General features: G+C 42.2%; 1 protein-coding gene across 1 annotated transcript in view; it reads right to left on the minus strand.

Annotated features, from left to right (window-relative positions):
* Positions 1–21,605, minus strand: part of neo1a (neogenin 1a) — a 152,709-nt gene that overhangs the window by 58,389 nt on the left and 72,715 nt on the right. The window contains exons 3-5 of the mRNA XM_069165600.1: positions 14,136–14,411; positions 12,784–12,934; positions 610–746 (exon numbers count right to left, since the gene is read on the minus strand). Of these exons, the coding sequence (XP_069021701.1) occupies positions 610–746; positions 12,784–12,934; positions 14,136–14,411 (564 nt within the window). The remainder of the gene's footprint in view (positions 1–609; positions 747–12,783; positions 12,935–14,135; positions 14,412–21,605) is intronic.

Consider the following 21,605-nt stretch of genomic DNA (forward strand, 5'->3'; position numbering starts at 1 on the left):
AACTCTGCCTATATGTCTAAAAGATCATATCCGCTCTCTCAGTGTGCAGCACATCTCAACAGGGCTGCATTACGTGCTTCTCCACCTCTGCATAGTTTGCATGCAAGAAATACACCCTGTTTCATTTCATTTCAGACTGTCAGTGGCTTTGTTTCAAGTCTGGGATACGAGTCCAGAGGGCTTTTAATAAGCTCATTCCCAAATATAATAGGATGAAATGAGAGTGTTTCCAGTGATGGAGGGATGGTCAGAGCTCAGTCAGACCTGGAGAGACTCAGCTTTCCTCCACTGCAGTCTCCCTAGTAACTAATGCAACAGCACGTGCTACTGCTTCACTAATTTCCAATCTGTGCATTCATTTAGCCAATACTGTCACAAGGTTTGTAATTTTCTCGAAACAGTAAAGCCACTAATATGTTCACACATTTGCTGATCTGTAACCACAGCAGGATGGTTTCAAATCTTGAGCTGAAATTCAGATTATGTATATGATTCTTGGTCTGCGCTTCCGGCACTGTTATGATTTTATGCCCCCGTTAAACTGCTTACGCTGCATCTGTATCTGTGGTCCTCGACCAAGAAGCAGACAATGCGGGTAGATTTAGGTACCTTGTACTGTGAGCTCGGCCTGAGCTTCGATGGTGGTGTTAGAATTATCCGCCACGCAGGTGTAGATGCCGGCATCCTCCTCCGTGAGATTGGAAATCAGGAGACTGCCCCCTCCCAGGACCTCCGCACGACCCTCACTGGAAGAAACAAAGTGATGGGAAAGACGGAAAGAAAATAAGTTACATCTGAATGTGCACTCCTTCTTTGAAGTTTGATTTCTTTTAAAAAACAGTATTAATGACCAAAAAGTCATGACAGCCCATTTCCATGAAGCAGATTCCTCGGGTTGTTTTGTGGTAATGGATGCATCCTCTGGAGCGCCACGTTCCCCTACTGACCTGAGTTTGACCCCACATCTCATCCTTGTTTCTCTTACTCTGTCAAATCATAGCAACTCTCTGAATAAATAAAATATGCTAAAAGCAGAGTCAACTGCCCTGAAAAACAAAAAAAGCAATTTGCAATTCTTCTCAACAGTCGCAATTTAAAAAGCAGTCTGGCAACATAACGAGTCGGATAGGAATAAAACATTTTAATATTTTATGATCCTTGTTGTCGCGTAATCCGGTACTTTTTAAGAATAAATACACCACGACAGATGTGGTCATGTTTTATTATGTAGACTGTACAGTACATCGTCTTATGGACCCACAGCTGGGACGTGTAGTTTGTACTGTGCCGCTGCTGCAGTCGCATTATCAAATGTTTTCATTTTCTTTCATCAGCTGCTAATTAACTGCGGTGACACATATAGAGAGTAACAAGGGAGAGACTTCAGGAACTCATTCAGTACTGATAAAAGTAAAATACAAAGCAAAATATCCATCATCATCATCAAATACCAACAACCACTAAACATGTCGAGCATATTCACTCTCTCAGAAAGGCTTTACTTCCAAATTAAATATTTTGTGTCCAAATACTCGTCGTGATGAATATTTTCACGCATTAAAACATACATTTACATACTGCAACACAGATTGGCAGGAGGCAAAACTAGCAGTCTGAAAACCGAATAACAAGTGTTGAAGAGCGACATCAGAGCGGCGCTTTTCATCGAGCATTTCAGACTCCACAATCTTAAATATTTATCATTCTAAAGTATTTATGCCTAATGCTAAAATATAACCACATCTATTTGTGTAGCCTCTCTTTGAACCGGTGACCCTCCTCCATTTTAAACAGTCCCAACTTTGATTTTTTTTTTTTTCCAATAGGCCCGTGGGGATGCAGCCTGTGGCCGAGCTCTGGCTTGATTCAACGAGCACTGGAGCATGAGAGTAGGAGGCGGCTGAGAGGAAAGAAAGCGGCAATCAATAGCTTCCAGAGAGAACTCTGCATTCAGAGAGAGAGAGAGAGACACACACAGAGGCAGAGAGAGGAGCAGGAGCAGCGGGTTGGATGAAGAAGATAGAAATCTAAAGAGGGGCCACAGCAAGCAAAACGCAACCGAGGACAGCGAGATCAGTGCATAATGGTTTTTGCACAGAGGAGAGAGGACGCACGCAGCGCTAAAGAGTGAACAGCTCTGTGCCGAAGGCTGATTTAGTTTTAAACAAACTGCTGACGAGCTACAGTTTCCACATAAGCTCCCGCGTCTCTCCCCCCCGACCAGTCGTGGGTTTGGCAGCGTTGGCCTTTGAGACCATCTGCCTGTCTGCCTGTGTGCTGGAGTGGAGCGTTCGAGTGGCACTCGACCTGCTGTCACCACAATGACATCACTGTTTCACTCGCACCGTATACGGATAAATGAAATAATCGACTTAAGCGCACAGTCATGAAACGGTTTTAACAGTTGTAGTTTCAGATTTCGTTGAGTCACTCGCTTTTAACAGATTTGAACTTTAGTTCTGGTTGAATATTTGAATGGAATAAAGGCTGTATTTTTTTTTAAAATTTTATAAACACATTTAGTGCGCTGCAGTAATGTAGCTATTACCAATCACTCACAAAAAGCCTGAGTCTGATGTTGATTAATGTACTCAGCTATACCAGGCAGCTCTGGCAAGTTAATGCTTGGTTGTCAATGTTCACACACGGCCAACATTTGTGGAAAGAATATTAATGCACTACTGCAACTGACATTCGACAATAATGATTGACATTTTCAGATTTCTTTTTCTCGATGGCTTCAAGTTGTCACCGATTTCCGATGTAGTCAAGTGCCAGTAATGCCGTGTAAATTATAGCACACCTAGTTACTGCGACAAACCATTCAAAACAAGTCTGAGCAGTGTAAGAAGTGTTGTTGAATCCAGACCAGGAGCAGGTTTATGAAGTCGGATCAAAAGAGTCATGTTGGCTCATTCAGACTGACAGGAAACACGAGCTAATCCCAGACCACCACAGTCCAGAAAGCACAAACAGCACGCTGGGCCCCTTCTGACAGCGCTGGGTTGTATAATAAAGAAAACAACCCCCCCCCCCCCAAAAAAAAGTAAACCTGAAAAAGAATGCCCTGGGTCTTAAAGGTGGAAAAAGGGGAGCAACATAAAGTAAGCAGCTGCTTTTACTTTTGGTCCTGGGACTGTAGAAAGTAATACAGAACCAGTGAAAATGACAAACGTCTTGCTGTACATTGATTACTTCCCTCGGTACGTTGGAGAAATGTTTCTGATTCCGCTGTGTGCCTCTGCACGTCAAATCCCCCGCTAAAGGAAAAAATTCCTCTGAAAGACATCCGACTTCTTTGTGCCAGGCATTCCTGCAGTTAGTCTCACCACGACAACTATTCAGACTCTTGGCCTTTAGTACCGCGTGCTCCATGAAAAGGCATTGACAGCTTCCTCTTGTATTTGAAAGAAGAACATACAGCACATGTCAAACCACAGGGCAATTTCTCATTCTGTTTGGAGCAAGTCAATCTCCGCTCTAACTGCAGCAGCTAAAGTGCTCTGCCGAACAAGGGATGTGTTACTGTTCAGAGACCGTGAGGGACCGAGACAAAGTAAATTGGTTTGAGTTGAATGAGCTGAAGACACCTTGCTGTGAGGGAGCTCTCTCCACTGGTGGTCATTTAAATTGAGACGGGGGGGGGGGGGTTGAGATATTAGATCCCACAACACAAGTTTCTTTGGTAGTTTCAGACTGACTCAGTTTTTCCTGTCCGGCAACCGCATTGCTTAAAAAGCAAACGTACATTCGCCTATCTGAGAGCTCATGAATGTGTTGGTCTTGAAATGAGGTGCGGTCAGTCGTGCTGTTGGCGCTTCGCCATCACGAGGCTCCGGAAAGCATTTGTGTGATTAACAATCAAAAACCTCATGTTTGGTCAATGCCGCGATACTTCACTGTTATTTAAAGGACGCATTATGAAAACAAAGCACGTACACTCAGCTTATTATACGCCCAGGGACAAACAGGCAAAACATTACAAACGAAAAGATTACGATGTGGAATATTATTATTGCGTACATCAATCGTCACACGAGGAGATCTGCTTCCTCGGCAGAGAAAAGTCCTTTTTCTTCTACTTGGCAGCAAATCTGCTGTTATAATAACAATCTACCAAGATAAAAGCAAACCAAGATCTTAAAGGGAATAGACGATGACACTCCAGCTCATTTCATATCACACCAAAACCACCCCTATAAGACTAAGTACTCCCTTTGAACCATGCGCCTTACATTAGGCTCCGATTATCTGACACTACATTAGCATAAGTGGATTTGGACACGCCCCAAATGTACTTGTGCCATGAACTTAAGATTGTTGAAATACAGCCCGAGGCGGCTGTTGTAAGGATATGAAGTATGTCGTGCGCTTGGCTGAACGTCCTCCGTGGGAGACGCTGGTAACCGAAGCTCTAATTAAAACCGCATTATCTGTATTCACCTACAAAGAGATGTTAAAGTAATGTGCAACGATGCTAAATGGGTTTTGTGTGCGTGTTTGGAGCAGCTCCCTTTTCTGACAGCAACAACTTTCCACATCGTTTCTGTTGTTGATGTGAGGATGTTATATTCAGCTAAAATTTACTGAGATGTGAAATATAGTTGATCTGTCAAAAAAACTTTTTTTTTTTTTTACAGCTCAAAACATGTCTGAGTTTCAAAATATTGAAAAGAAAAAAAACAAAAAAAAAAAAACAAAAAAAAAACCTTGACTACATATTCCTCCTCCCGCTCCTCTCTAATGTGCAGCTGCTCCAGAAAAAGGAGTCGAGAATGTCCCGTCAACGTGGAGAGGCCTCGGACACAACCTTGTCCCCTGTTCTGCCATTCAGCTTTGAAGTCTCTGGCAGCCTCAGAGACTTCAGAGCAGGACTCGTTTTTTTTACTTTTTTTTTTTTTTTTTTTTATAGGGGGGCACATTTGGTATGGGTGACTCAGCCTTCCGTAACACAGACTGGTGAAGAGGTCAGTACACCTGGGTGAGTAGAAGCTGCAGCTCACTGAAGAGAACTGTGGGCTTGAGTGTGTATGTGCGTGCGTGCGTTGATGGAGGCAGTGCAGTACGCCGTCACAGAGCAATCAGTGGCGCTGTGACAGTGGCTGGGCATGGGTCATGCTATCTGCAGCACGAGGGGGAAGCAGGTGGAATCGCAAACTGTCACAACAACAACCAAAAAAAGCCATTCATTATTAATGGCGAGAGAGGACATCTCTCAACTTTTCTCGGTTCGACCTCTTTTTCTCCCTATTTTTGTCTGTTCGGATGAAATTTCTTTTTCGCTCCCTTCCTTCCTCTCTGCTTCGCGATGCACCGTGACTGCTAACAGTTACGCCGTTAAAGGTGTTGTGGTTCAAAGTGGACGCAATTCGGAACTTCCCCCATTTGACCAGAGACATAATCATAACAGTTTCATGAATTTGAATCGTGTTCGAGGTGTGAAGAAGGCAATCGGATTTCATTTTACAGCCAAGGGAACCGCACAGTGGATTGGATTGATTTGTCCCACTTCCAAAACTTTCTTTACTTATACCAGTTCTGGTACGAGATATGGTATCGGTGAAAATAACGTGACAGACAAGAATCGTAGGGGGAAGTCAGATCTGCTAAAATAAACAAATAAATGAATGAATAAACACACAGAAATTAACGTGAGAGATTAATGAGAAACAACCTGGTGCCAACAGCACGGGCTGAAGCGTCTCCAAGGGACTCAGCCATGAAAACGTTTTTGCTTTCCGCTGGCTCGTGATGCAAAGCTGCTGGGCCCTCGAGTCCACAACAACTTTTGCATACCTGGCTTTATTAACTTTTTTTTTTTTTCCCTCTCCTACCAGAGTCCCCAAGAATAAACTTACCGTTTGATTAGTGCATATTACAATGAAGTCTGGAGCACATAACGTGCATAATATACTTTTAGATGACTTTGTGGGGGGCTCCGTGGGAGTGTTGAAGTGTTGATCATGTGATCCCTGTGTGCCCCACAGTGTAACGTATCTACAAAGGTACACCACGCCATCGGGTTATAAAGTCTTTAAATAGGATATATACAGACTTAATGTGCAGTGAAGAGACACAATAAAGTGCTGCAGGTGAGTTGTTTTATGCTGTGAGAGACATTGTGCAGGCTTCCAGTGTATAAAGCCTCGTATTCTAGCTCTATTTTGACTAATGTTGATGCACAGTTTTAGAGGTGAATGAGTGCATAAGCAGATTTTGTTTTGTTTTAGAATGATGAAAAAAATGCAACGGCCGACAGGCAATGTCTTCCTCTTATCCTCATGTCCTTTTTGACAGTAAAAATAACATTACAGCCAGAATGAAAAGAAAAACAGATGCTATGACAGGAAAGATGCTTCGAGGTGACATTGGGATTTGCTGGAGACGAAGAGACATCCTTAAAAAAAAAAAAAAAAAAAAAAGAACTTCCCGCTCTCCACTCCCAGAGAAAACCCATGTTGCTTGTCTTGTTTTCTCAGCAGTACATGCCAGCAAAACCACTCACACCTCAACCCACCGTGCTGCTACCGTCTATCATTTTACCCGTGTTGAAGAAATGAAAATCTGAACGTAGACTGTGAGACTATTAACTCTTTCCTTGATTTGTTTTCATTTCTGACTCCGTAACAGAAGACACGCAGAATCTTGGATGCTGTTTGTATTTCCAAAAATGTGATGCTATCCAATATATCTCAGCCATGGTTGAAGTATTGACGCCGTCAGAGAGGCTGCAGTTTAAACGCATGTTTATTATCAAGGCTGAAGTTAGCAGTGATGTAGCCATCGACTGTAATATGTTTAGAGGTTTTTCGAATGTTTGGGCCACAACATGAGGGGTTAAAATATAAGATTTTTTTTTTTTAACTTTGACTTTGACAATACAAACACAATTGAATTTGGAAGGTTTTAAGATAAACTGAACTTCATAAGCTTTATTAAGGAAGGATTTGTGGCCGAGCTGTTGTTGGGTTGCATTGGATTGTACAGGTGTCAAGGGAGTTTACTTTTGTACTCACATTTTAACACTCGGATGATAAATAAAAAAACATTCACCATTTACCCTCCTTAACAATAAGCTAGGCAGCAGCAATATTGATCTGTGATCTGAATCTATGCTTTCCAATGACATAGGAAACACCACCAAGACCTCCACCATTTCTTGTTGCAGCTCGAATAAGAGTTCAGCACATATTAAGAGTTAATGTGACAAAATTTGCAGGAGAAAATCATAGGCCATTTACAAAAATTACTTTGCATCCGTTTTCTGAAAAAGGTTTAGTTGCTCTTCCCTTGTGTTTTATTGAAATGACCATAAAAGAGCAGAATTGTGCACAATATATTAAAATTGCTCTGGAAACACAAACTGAGAATTAAACAAACCAATAATGACCGTTGATGGTTTGAGTGTTAACAGTTCCACTGCACTTAAAAGGATGTAGAGAAAAATACAGGCTCAAATTTTGAGTGTCACTTTATGGCTTCGCTAAAAAAAAAAGCAGACAATTATGTATGATTGCATCTGAAGGACTGTTAACTTTGATGGAAATATAAATAGCAGTTTCATTTTCTCAGCCATGCGGTCTTTTCAAGAGCAGTAGAACCAATTCTTCCATGTTCATCGCAAGCCATTATCAAAGGCCTACTGGTTTAAATTACACATTTTTACAAGTCGTCCTAATTCAACATTTCTGTTTTGTACTGGCAACTTCACAATGATAAAGTGCAACACAGTAGATTATCAAAAATCATGAAAAAAAATTTGCACATCCAATGGAACTTACTGGCCTTTTTTTTGGTTTTGTTTTGTTTTAAAGGTTTGAGCAAGCAAACACTTTAAACTGTCTATTAATAAAAGTGACATACTAAAACAAATACGTGATACATAAAATTGACACTTTAAAGACATTTTCAAATTTTTTTTTTGCAAAAAAGCAGAGTGGTCTCATGGAAAAAGTAAGTACACTTATACATTTATTACAACTTTAAATCCATAAAATTTGAACCCAGATCGGTGCCAATGATTTAAACCTCCTTCTTTAAAACTTTGACATCTTATATTTCATTATTACCTCAATTATGCAAAACACCCACAAGATGTTATTTTTACTGAAGGGGGGGGATATTAGCTTTTATGGCCACTTCTTTTTTTCACAGATGAATATTATGTGAATTGATATTATTGTTTAATAAATGATTGTCCCCCTGGCTTTCATCACTTATGAACAGTATATTGTCTTTATCTGTGGGAACTGTATCAAAGAGGATCAAGTATATGTTCGTCCCAATGTGTCAATAAAAGCCAAATACTTCCATGCAGATTTTTTTCAGGATTGTACATCCTTCCCTTTTTCAAATAATATCAGCGTGTACACCAAAAGAAATATCATTTAGGGAGAAAAAAGCAGCAGATGGGATTCTGAAAACTGTGATAGTTTTATCGTTGCAAGATTTGACAAGCACCTTCTGGTAGAGCAGATGATTAACGATTTCTAAAAGAGTAAAACGAGTATAATTTTGATTTAAGCCCCTAACATTGTGTACTGTGAGCACTTATGTACTGTGGTGTACAAGCCATTTTTCATTTTATTCGTGTCACTCTGGTCTCCCTTGATAGCTCACTAAAATGAAGACTTCCCATGGACAGGAGTGTGCCTCTACATTTATATGCGTGTATATTTATGTGTTTTCTTCTCTGCCCTAGAAAAAAAAAACAAGTGGATAAGACGGGATGTGTTTGTATGCTAGACATACTGTATGTCAGAGGGCTGCACTGCAGTCCAATTGCAAACAAATTTCCCAGACCATGCTCCTCTCTTCACACACAAGTAAATGCAATATACGCATAATATTCAAATGAATTTCAGAAGACAAGGAGAGGAGGAGACAGATGACTTGGAGGCTTCGGAAGAGGGTTGATTTACATGCTCTGTCAATTCCCTGTTGCTTGGCCGACATGCATAATTCATCCGTTTTATTGACTGCTGGGGAATTCTATTAGGTGATAGAGTGATACTCGCGAGAACAAAAGACGACTGTCCTTTTCATGAGTGTCATCGGGGCCGGTCTGTAGAAGAAGTTTAAAGGCCCGTCTCTCTGTGCATCCCGGCACCTGGGGATGCTATCGATGACACGCGGGGCCGTTTGCTAAGAATGCATTTTCAACATGTTGACTCAACAGCTCATAGTGTGACATATTCTGTTATAGTGTTGCCGAGCTAAATTAAAATAAATGGTGAGCTCGGTGTCCTTGGCAATAGACTTGCTCAGATCTTAAATGAATTTTGAGCCAAGGATTAGGACACTGGTGAATACATAAATAGCACATTGCAGTAAAATAAGCCGGTGTAATAGATACGGCAATATCAATCTTTCATTGAACTGGGTGGGGATTACGCAGTTGAATAATTTCCCACAAAGGAGCATAATACAGTAGATAGTGTGATAAGTAGTCCCTACTATTCTATGAAAAACTATATTTATGCATCAGTTCTATATAACCAAGTTGGGGACATTGGTCTTATTTTTACTATAGCATGAGTCGCAACTAACCTTAACTCCTGAAAAATACAACAGATATTTGTTGCCTCCCAAGACCTTGACCTAACATTTCCCCTTGTAGGTCTTATCGTGGCCGCTACTGGCAAATCAGCTCAATTTGGACTTCACCCATGGCTTCCTTCGGCTATGGAAGGTCCAACGCCGGTCTCTGCCCTAATACATTCTAGCACAAGAGTAGTTGCAGGAATCTTTCTCCTTATTCGTATGAGCCTTATAATGAGACCGACAAAAACGTACTTGGCAATTAGACAAAAAACAAAGTTAATTTCCATCAATAAAAGTTGGTGGTTTTCCAATAATTACTGTATGTTTAATAAAATACTAACTTGATAATAGTCTAACAACAAATTAACAGCATGACAATTGCTTGTTGGAACCGAATTGAGGCCTCTGGGACGTTTCACCGTGTCCCTAACAACACTAGCATGCTCGATTTTTCCGCCTTCCCTTTCACAACAGGTAAACACAATCACACTAAAACAGACCGAGCCCTCCTTCACAGCTGAGTAAGGTTCACGTGCGCATGATGGCTGCCTACCGCGTCTGTTTTGGAGCGTTGGTTGTGCACGTCTTTAGAAATGAATGCAACGTGGCAGCAAGATGCAAAACACACATGGTGGTGTAGGGGCAGTATGGGGCTGTTACGGAGTCAGAAGGCATTAAAGCAGCGACAGCGATGGTCAATGAACATCAGAGACGTTTGTATAGAATGAGCCATGTTCCTCTCTAGACTCACCGGATGTAGACTTTTTGTATAAACCTGCCATTGAGCAGTTATTTCAGCCTACATACTCCCACTATCTGTAAGTTACCATTTTCAAAATCCCCACTGCGATGGTTGGCAACAAAAAAAACCCCACCTTTGAACAGCAACCTACACGCTGAAAATGGCAAAATTTGGACCGTGCACTCAAGCAGGTTTGCCTGGTTCTTTTCTGTCTTTTCCGGGGAAGGTAACCATTTTAATGGCAGAGCCTCCCCACCTGTCCCGGAGTTCCCCCGCTGACTCTATTTCACAGCAGCACCGTGGCTGCACTCTGGCCTTAGCGCTGCCCAAGACGACTGTGATTGGTTTACATAAAAAAAAAAAGAAAAAAAAAAAGGGGGGAAAGCACTTTTCCCCCAATCGCAAAATGATATATGATTGCAGCCAGCACAGCATCAGCAGAGCACGGTGGAAAAAGTTCTGACTATGTGAGTGTAGTATGATCCAAGACTTTACTAGACTGGAGGAGATACATATAGAGCAGAGAGAAATCAACTTCTCAACACCTGAGAGTTCGACAACCACCTGTTCCAAATTTCCATTTCGGGTCTTTGCTCTGTGCCCATCTGTCAACTCAGACATCAAAGACCTTCTTTCTTTTTTTTAGCAGCCGTTAAGTCCTACGTGCCAATATGGACAAGTGATACAAACGAAAGAGTAATGTCTGTCTCCTGACAAGTTATGAATAACATACTAATGAGACTCTTCAAAGACTTAAGACAGAAATCCAACTTATGACAGAAATCCTTTATATGGCGAGTTGTGAAAAGACGTTTGAAGGATTCCTCGGTGACTTTAAAAGTATCGTTAAGGACTTCTGTGGAGTCAGTCAGCCAGGGGAATGAATAGAAAATTACTACGAGGGAGAATTAAAACATTGAAGAATCAATGTTGTCTAAAAACGTCTTTCATGTCGCACTCATAGTGAGTCAGCTGCATTATCTGCGGCTCAGGAATAAAACTAGTGGTGTGCTGACAATTTTGACTCCGAGACAAAAAGCAGACAGAAAACAAGAAACATGACCAAGTTGAAGAGTCAGCGGCAAAAAGCTTGATGCAATAATCCCGCGCCGTCAGTGAGTCGCCCTGTTTTCAACGTGTAGACTTTAGCACATCTTCATCATCTTTCATCTCATGTCTGCAGCTTCAGCGTTGCCACTTTCAAGGCCTTGTTTTTGCTCTGCACCAAAGACCAATTAGACTCTCTTTACAGATTCCCCCGTTCCCTCTCCCGTACACCGCATGCCACACCACTGTTTAATTGACAGCAGATCCTCTATCTCTCATGTAATGCCTGTGAGGGACAAGAGACTCTCAAGGAGAGAAAAGAAAGTTCCGCCGCTATTCTTTTATAATTGTCAATGTCGTATTAAAATCAAAGGAACAGTCCTGGTAATGTATTCGTCACGCAATCCATCTCCACGCTGAAGGCGAGCAGCATCGGGGTCCGCCTCAATACCTCCAAGACTTCAGTATGTTCGCTAATTACCAACGGAGACACCCAAGGGGAGCGGGCGTGCACGCTGGATATTGTTTGGTAATTAATACAAGGTAGATTAATAAGTACCTTTTTATCCAGCTCTCCCTTTGGAGGTCAGAAACACTCACAGACAATTCCACAGGCATTAGAGACATTTAACTCGAGATGTGGAGCCGGGCACGGGACTTAAGGCTGGAAGGTCTAATGATATTCTCGCTCACTCCACACTGGAGCCCCGCGGTTACCAATGTGACGACCTTACATTTAATTTCACTGAAGGTGGAAATCCCATTCCTGGAGTTAGATTTAGATGAATGAGCCCTGTTTGAGATTTTCTCTGTCGAACCCCGCAGGTTGCAAAGTTATTATTCTGCTGTGCTGTCACGCAGGGGTTCGGTAAACAAAGTGCTTTCTTAATTGGTGAGAATCAAACTTCCCATGTCCAATGCAATTCTCTCCGAGGGATTTGAGCTGCACTGGCTGAGCTAATGAGAGCCAGAGGAGCGAGAACACAGGCGCCGCAACACTCTGTCTTGGCTCTTAATTTGTGAACGTCCACTCGGCTGGCAACCCGGCAGCCCGGTCTCCCACATGAAGTGGCTCTGTTGGCACGTCCAGGTCTCCCTCCCGGGGCTCTCTGGGTAACAGTGGCAGAATAGCATTTACACCTTGGGGAGCAGATGCCAGGGACTAACAGTTGAGCTTTTGGAGGCCAAGAGGCACCGAGTACAAAGGAGCGATACATTACAGTCTCCAACGCAAGGAGTGCATGAGAGCCAGGAGAAGCCGAGCACAGCAGTTTATGGCTTCGGAGAAACTATCGGCAATTATTGGCAACTATTGAGTCATGGTGATTTTGAAAGGCAATAGCAGTTTGTATATGAGCAGGAGCAGAAAGATTCCCCAAGAAAATGTCTAGCTTTGACATATTTCTTTAATTTCAGTTTTTTATTATGCAGAATAGAGTTTATTCTCCTACCTTTCTTCTAGCAGCTTGTCTCCCAACATCCAGCGGACGTGCGGCGCAGGGTAACCAGCGACCACGCAGGGCAGCAGCACGCTGGCGCCCATCACCTTGACCACAGACACAGGCTGCACGAGGAACTCCAGCTTCCTGTCTTCTCCAGTTTCTTAGATGGGAGGAGAAAAAAAAGAAAGAAGGGGTGTGTGTGTGTGGGGGGGGGGGGGGGGGGGGGGCAGGGTTATGGATGAGGTCACGGGTGGGGCGAGCAAGTGAAGCTGAACAGCAATCTTCTACGTTACGGGTGTCATTTGTCTTAAAGAACTTCAAAAGCAATCATGTCTGCTGGCCAGCCAATGCTGACACCCAAACCAGAGCCTGGTCAGATGAATAATGACCCTGTTGATGTGCAAGACAGCTAACGTGTCAGCTCAGTGGGAGTTCAAAGGGCTCCGTATGAGTGCAGCTGCAACTAGCTGACTGAGTAGCATCCTGCAATAACCAGAAAGTCATGGTGATCCAGCAAAATACACGACTTAAGAAAGGACATATTCTTTTTTTTCCTTTTTTTTTTTTTTAACAGTGTTTTTTAGCTTAGATAGAAACTCTATAAAGCTGAAACCGTAACTTTAATTACAAGAAATCTATGAAAAACTCAACGTTTCTCACTGGAAGTACACAAGTTAATAACTAACTATAAAATGTCGCTGGGCGGCATCACACAAAATTGTTTTCAATTTCCTCAAAGCTTTACGAGTTTCCCTTTTGTATACATCCAACTTTTTGTCACTCCACCTCACATCTTTAGAGGAGGCACACAGAGATGAAGACCCCCACTGGGGTCTTGTTGAAGCCTGATGTACGGCCTCTAATATCTTCTCTGTGCTGGGAGGAGGCTGGTGCTTAACAACTCGGTAAATAAAACTTCTACGGGGGCGAGACAAGACCCCGCCACAAAGGAATTCAGACTCCTTTTGAGGAACGACTGAGTTACTGTTGCGTCACTGATAACCCCACCGGGAATTTGACCACTCCCTTTCAGCATTCAACCCTTTCTCACCACAGCAAGAGACAGGTCCTTTCATGCTGAAGATAATGAGCAACCCAGAGAGAACAGCATGTACCTCTGTAATTAAATAATGCAACGGACTATATATTATTTTTAATGTGCTGCATGAGGAGGAAGTACAACAGTTTGAAAGCTTTAATCAAAGAATTGGAGAAATCATTCCAGTAAGAATCATCATCTTTTTTCTTTTTTTACTGAGATTGTAACTGTAAAACCTTTTTTAACGTAGCAATAAAAAAAAAAACCTCACTGACCTACATTCTTATTTAACGAAATTTTGTATCCGACTTCCTCGAATTACCTGGCAGTGTTTGGAGCTGGGCCTCGTCGCTGGCCTTGGACGAGCCCACGTTCTCCACCAGACAGCGGTAGAGGCCGGCGTCGACCTCCGAGGCGTTGCTGATGACCAGGCCTCCGCTGGGCAGCTGGACCAGCCGGGTGCTCAGCTCCAGCGGCAGACGGTCTTTCTCCCACCGGGTGAACGGCACCAGATCCGCGATGACCTCACATGCCATCACCTGACTGTCCCCCAGACGCACGGTGGCGGGCGACGGCTGGCTGGCGATCCTGGGCACCCCTGAAAGACGAGACGAAGATGGTAAGTACCCACAATTCCAATTCCCACGTCAGCGGAATGAAAAATATTTCAGAGGTGGGACAAAATAAATGCCACAAAGAAGTGAAGGCAACTTGACAGATTTGGCTGCACAACTGTTACTTTGCCTCAGTTTAACATTTAGCTGTATTTATATTGGAAATATTTGGAAGTAAATCCTACTTTTACTGAGGCAGGTTGGAAAATCCAAAAGATTGATTATTGATTGATTATTGAACATAACACAGCAAAAATATTTTTGAAAATCTGTTGTATTTTTATTTGGTCTAATTTTCAGAGCTGGAAAAGACAACATGCTATTGGAAGCAAGATCTCGCAATCCATATTTAGGATATTTTCTCAGGAGTGTTAAGAGGCCAAAAACGTAAACCTGCACCTTCCCCGACCTCTTTGCAGACACGCAAACCCTCCAACACACACAACTGCCAACACACACACACACACACACACACACACACACACACACACACACACACACACACACTTGTGTAGCACAATCATTTATCCTCGATGGTGGATGTTAATTTGCCACGCGGAGCACGAGACGCACAGCACTAATTAAAAACGGCTGGATCCACAGGCTGTTTGTGCTGCTATACCTCGACTTTCATCTCAACGCAAAATAATTATTTCCCGGGTTTGAAGCCATTGATCTGAAACCAACACTCGCGGGCCGCTTTCGAAACAATTGCGCACAATGGCTTCAATTAAAAAGAACTTACAATGTGTAAACTGCAAATGGTATTCTTGGGTTTATTAGTGAGGCGGGAGGAAGAGTTGTTTTTAAAACTAAGAAGGTCACTGCGATAAAAAGACTATCATGCTGTGTCATTACCATACAGGGCCTCTTGAGTTTTTGGGCTGACTTTGGATGTCTCCTAGGTAATGTGTGTGTGTGAGAGAGAAATGACTGGATGAAAAAAAAAAAATGTGCGACTGAGGAATGAAAGAAAGAGGCTGGTTTTCAGTGCATGTTTATCTGTTTATGAACGCGAGATTGTCTGCTGCAACTGTGCTTTTACGCAGCAAGTGATGCAGAAGACTTGCTGAGTAATGATTTGGCGTCTGCCCACCTCTCACCTAAAGACACCTCTTCAAATCCCCTGCCAAGAGCGGCTCCGGGGTAAATCACAGTAGAAGATAAAGCCCCAGCAGCTACAGACTCCCCTCCTGGCCCGCGCTGACGTGCACGGCTTCTCTGAGTGTATCTCGGCACAATAGTTCAGCTAATATGGGCTTAGCTGATGCCAGTACTGATATTTGTGTATCGGAGCTGTCAATCACCTTTTAAATAATCACACCAGGGTACAAAAAAAAAAAAAAAAGAAGAAGAAGAAGAAGAAAAGAACTCAGCTGAATTATTTAGATTAGGTTCACTGAAGCTTACCAGTGAATCAAAGATTTTCATGATTAGCAGCTGTGGTGCGAGGAGGGGAAATAAGTTTACAGGAAGATTTCATTCATCAATAAAAAGAATTCATTTAAAAGATATCGTACTAAAGAGTATAGTAATCGATACAGAATGATTCCCAATCCACAAAAGCACTGCAAACACTTGTAGCTAAGCAAAGATCAAACAGCGCAGCTTCACTGTACAAATCTGATAAAAGAAAAAGAAGCGTAATGGACAGGCTTTAACTGAGATTTTAACTTCAGACAGCGCTCTCCACATGGTGCATAAATCCTTTTTCCCATGGAGCGATGATAAATCAAAAGATACGGTTGGAAAGAAAAAAAAACAGCCCCAAGTAAATGCATCTGAGGGCCAATACTGCAGCTAGAGACTTTGTTTAAAGGATGAGGCTTTATACTTTGACCCAAAGAGGACGAAGGAGAGTGCCCGGAAAGTCATCTGCAGACATGGCAAGAAATTCTGAACCTTTGAGGAGAGAATCGTGACAATTCTCCGCTCACACCTTCAGATTGCTGAGAGTGTTTTCTGACTTGCTCTGCAGTCACTCTGCTGTGTTTCCAGCTCTAAATCGACTAATGCTTTGTTCCTCTAGACTCATCACATCTCTCGGGGCTGAGTTCATCAGTTTGCTGTGTCTTAAGGGTGTGTGTGTGTGTGTGTGTGTGTGTGTGTGCCTGTGTGTGTGTGTGTGTGTGTGTGTGTGTGTGTGTGTGTGTGTGTGTGTGTGTGTGTGCCTGTGTGTGTGTGTGTGTGTGTGTGTGTGTGTGTGTGTGTGTGTGTGTGCGTGTGTGCGTGTGTGGAACTCACACAGGCACGACTTCGCCATCCCCGTTATAATGAAGTGAATGTTCATGATGTCATGAATATGTATGTGTGTGCTCGTGCTCGTGTGTTACGTGCTAAAGTGTACATAAGCACATTAAGTGTGGGTCGAGGAAGGGCACCGTGGACGGGAAGTGGCGAGTGTCGATGCTAACGCTATCGATTCCAATTAATCACAATTCTCCATTTAAATCGACTGGGTGGGAGCTTCATTTTCCACACCCTTGCTCAGCACCATCTATCGAACAGAAGTGCTGTACTGCCAATCTCAGCTCTTATTACTAGAGTGCGACTCAGCCAAATGATTCCAGGAGAGCAATACCGTCTCAGTGGTCAAAATGCAAAGAGCGTTCTCTTCTAATAGAAAACGGCTTCTTCTTTTCATCTCAAACAGAATAAATGGGAGCGAAACAAGACTCGGCCGGTCTTATTGTGCCTCCAAACAACATTTTCATAGAAAATAAAACCCAGTGGTAGAACCCTGCATGCCTCCTTTGTGGAGAGTGGTTAGTTGGATTCACCAAACCTTACATCAGCTGCTTAGCTTTGCCAGCAGAGCTTATAATCATATGAATGCTAATGAATGAATATGTCCATCATTGGATGGAGATTAGCAGAAAAGAAACAGCGCTGCAAAGAGCTACGAACGAGCGTAACGACTGTCTACCCACCACGCAGGAGAAAAAAAAACAGTGCAACCGTGCACACACAACCACAGACATACCCTTAAATCACACAGTTGGGTTCCTACTATTCTTAATTAAAATCAGGTATAGAATAACAATGAGCAGCTTAATAGAATATGCAGGAGGCTTTAAGGACCTCCCTCGAGATTCATGCGAATCAGTAACTGACTGCAGAATAGTTGCCTTTCACCTTGGATAAAAAACAGTGCTCTGTGTTACATATTTTCAAGCCGTGTCAGTTTTAGTAATTAAGGGAAAAAAATGGAAACTGGCTTACATTTTGGAGGCGCCCAGGGGGGCTATATCTGGCCTGACAACGGGCTCTGTTTGGACTGGTAACATGAAGTAATTTTCCACTGAGAAAAGTTGAAATGAAAACACCACGTAGAAGTATTTCTTTGAAGCGAGCTCATATTTTCTAAACCAACGAAAACACTAAAGGACACCTAAAAGACGAGCGCCAACCGAAGTACATCATCTGAACGGGAGGGGGGGGTGGGGGGGGGTTTATGCCTGTCGTCAGGGAGACAAATTTCTCTTAACCTTTAATAACTTACTTCCTGTTAGCATCGAAATGACCCCATTAGACTAATTAGACTGAAATAAAACAATAGCAGCTTTTGAGCCCTGTTAAATTTACTGATGCATTTTATGTCAATCTTTAATTGTTACACCTTTGCTGTGATTATAGTCTGGAAACCCTGTTTCTTGTAGCAAATCATGTGGAATTGAAGCCAAAGTAAGTCTGCCATAGTCGTTTACCGGCTTGGCCTTACACTCACATGATTACACATGGTGGGAGGGTGTTGTCGAAAGCTTCATGAGTACATACATCATCAGGTGGTCAATTGGTTAAAGGCCGCTCCAATAGTTTCAAAATGAACCGCAGGTCTACACCATTAGGACGCAACGGCTGGAAACAATCCCACAGTGGAGCGTGGCCACATCCGTATATCAACGCAGTGAATCTGGCTCTGGTAACAACAGGCTACTAATATCTACCACCTCTAACTAGATTACGATTTAAAGGCATGATACTAAAATCCATACATACCATAACACTCCACGTCATTTCAAATGTATTACAGGAAAGACTCCGAAAATAAAGGGCGGAGCCATTATGCCACCAACTGATGAACAATTACTACAATTACTACTGCTAAACACAATGCACACATAAACATTACATTGCACAGCAGCAGTCTTATTTGATTCTTGTATGACTGTAAATTTTCAGTCAACATTTACAAAAAAAAAACAACAACATCCAAACTTTACATCTTAAAAGACTCAAGGGACAGAAACAAAGCAACACATGGAGCCTCTGCTGGACAAGTCGTGCCTCCAGGCATTATGGGATACTAGTGAGGTCATGCATGTCGTGACACATGTTGGAATCTACTCAACTCTGAGCCAGTTAGCGTCCTTTTTCTGGACTGAAGTGACCACAGTGAAAAATTATAGGAGATAAAGTATACGTTATAATAGAAATAGTGAAAGCAGAGCTTTTTATTTTTCCATTGCTGGATCACACTAGTACATCTAATGGCAATAATTATTGGGAACAAACCAAACATAAACAGCATGACATCATGTAAAGATCCATCCAGCACATCTGAAATTATGTTTAATGGCAGGAGTTTAGCAGTAAATGTTCTTTAAAGTCAGAGGAAAAATGTCTGCTCTCCAGATTTGATATTTTTCAACCATAAAAAAGAATCAGGAGGAAATAAATCACAAAAGAGACAGATTTCAAAAGCTTTGGACCAAAATGTACAACAACCACAAGTGAGACTCTCATTCTTATCACGCTATTATTTCCACTACTTCTCTCTCTTTGTCCCTCTCTGTATTCAACAAGTTACCGCCCAATCTCGGGGGACTGGTGAGAGTCATTCTGGGAAATCTGGGAAATCAATAGCTGAAATAGAAGTACAAAGTCAAGCGGAAGGAAAGTAGGCACACTGAAAGAAAGTAAATTAAAACCCTTCATGTCAGAATAATTCCTAGACTGTTACAAATGTGTGTGAGTGTATATGTAGTTTACGTCCATCCAAAGGGCACATCAATAACACCGTTCTTGTCCCCCATCATCATCATCATCATCATCATCATCATCAACACATCGTTCAGGTTGGCGACAAACAACAACAATACTATTGTTGATGTATTTAGGAAGCTCAGACAAAGCCAAATCAAGCCGGCGTAGCCAAAACAAAGGCCAATTTCAGTGAAGGAAGCGACAGAGCCAAGCCCACATGAAGACTAAATTAGCGCGAGTGTGAAGACATCCAATTAATGGTAATAAAAATCTAAGATGTCGGCTGTGCGAGCAGTCCCAACAAAAAAAAAGACAATAATGTCTGCTAATGATGTATTAAGTTTGAGAAGAAGGTCTGAAGGTATTTCCTTGTTGTAAAATCTCCCTCTACTATATCTACTTTGCTTTCTTCAGTTCAGTGGCTCTCTCTCTTAGTGCTCACTTTCAAGCCGGCTGCAGCGTAAGTGATAATTAATTTCCTAATTGAAGGTTTCAGAGCATCAGGAGAAAGTATTACTAAGGGGTTTCTGTATTGCAAAAAAAAAAAAAAAAAAAATCAGGCCATTTAGCCTACACACATCCTGGCAGTCAAACGTTAAGGACGTGATGCCTCACACCTCGGTCACAAGTGGAAAAACTACAACTGTAAGAGATGTGTCGTTCAAAACCCTTCAACACGAACGTCGTGAGGTGACGTGATAGCAGAGCGGTGAGGAGCTACGCCACACGAGTGCCGTCAGTAGCGACTCCTCGGTTTTCATTCCCAACCGGCTGGATCTTTACTGCATCATTCTCCTTCCTATTTCCCCACATTTCTCGTCCGTCCACACTTTTCTGTGTTACGTATCCAATTTCAGTGTTTCCATTGAACTTTTCAGAGCAGATTAAAATGCCAGTGAACTGATTCCTTCTGGGTTTCTAAAACGTCCTGTTTTGCCAAAACACTGAGAAGGTTTAGCACAAGAAAAACAACCCCACCTTTGTTCAAGCATTGTCTATGTATGACTATTAAAATATGAATCCACTCTGCATGAAAGCTTGTTTGCATGAGCACAGATGAAGCTGATGAGCAATAAACAATTAAAAGCATGCAAGACGGATGTGCGCTCTTGTAAACCTCGGCTTATATTTCTCCTTTGCTCGATCAGTTATCAAACTTTACATGTATTGTACTGTAAAAGCCAATATTCCCTGCAAACAACAAAGCAACAACACACGCCCTTCCATCACTCTGAATAAAGGCACGGTAGCATTGGTGGTACAAAGAAAATATTATTATTCTCTCTCTACTGCGGCTTAGATTATAATAACAATGAGCTTTGGTGATGTTCTTAAGTAGCTGTGTATGTTACATGAAAACCACAGCATGAATTCTTTATATTTTATGCCAAGAGGGGGTTTGCTTTGTTTTTTGGGGTTCAATATGAATATCGAATGTGATCAAAATTTGGGCTGATTTAAGCAAAACCTCAATGTTTCTTTTCAAAGTTTCCAAGGCCTTGATCAGGAAAGGTACTATTGACGCGTAGCCGGCAATTTACAACAAAAGCTGTGGGTGTTCGTCTAAAAATACATGAAAAAAAAAAATGTGCACATTTCAATTTGTATAATCAGTTGGAGGAAAGTTTGCTGCTTTAATGAGTCAAAAGAAGTTTGGGAATCAGAAACTCTGGAGGCCTTGTCAGTGTTAGAAAAGATGTCTGCTGATGTTCTTCAGAGTAAAAGGTAACAACAACCTTCATCCTGTCAGGGGGTGACGGGTGGGAGGTCTACCGAGATTGACAAGAATGAAAACATGATTAATTAATGACTGTGTGTTGGAATCTAATAAAGAAGTCACAGAGACAGTTCGTCATGTATGAAGCCTGACAGGCCTGACATAGCGAAGAAACGATGACATGCGCATGCCTGGCTGTGTCATCTCAACACATTTGTCTTGCTCACCAACAGGGCGGGGTGACTGAGAGCGAGCGCCATAACACAATGATGTGACGCTGGGTAATGAATAGAGTCAAAAATCTTCAGTCAAATATGTTCCAGGTTTCAGAGCTGTCTGTTAAAATAAATGAATAACGATGACACCAGTTTTACAAATGAGCTAAAAATAAAAGCGTTTACTCCAGTGAGCCTTGACAGTTACATGGAAACACGTGATGAGCAATCAGATCATCAGAGGAAATGCTGAATATGTA

This window comes from Embiotoca jacksoni, unplaced genomic scaffold (assembly GCF_022577435.1).
Source record: "Embiotoca jacksoni isolate LCO1_2020_lvr unplaced genomic scaffold, fEmbJac1.0.p SCAF_35, whole genome shotgun sequence".
NCBI classification, from domain to species: Eukaryota; Metazoa; Chordata; class Actinopteri; family Embiotocidae; genus Embiotoca; species Embiotoca jacksoni.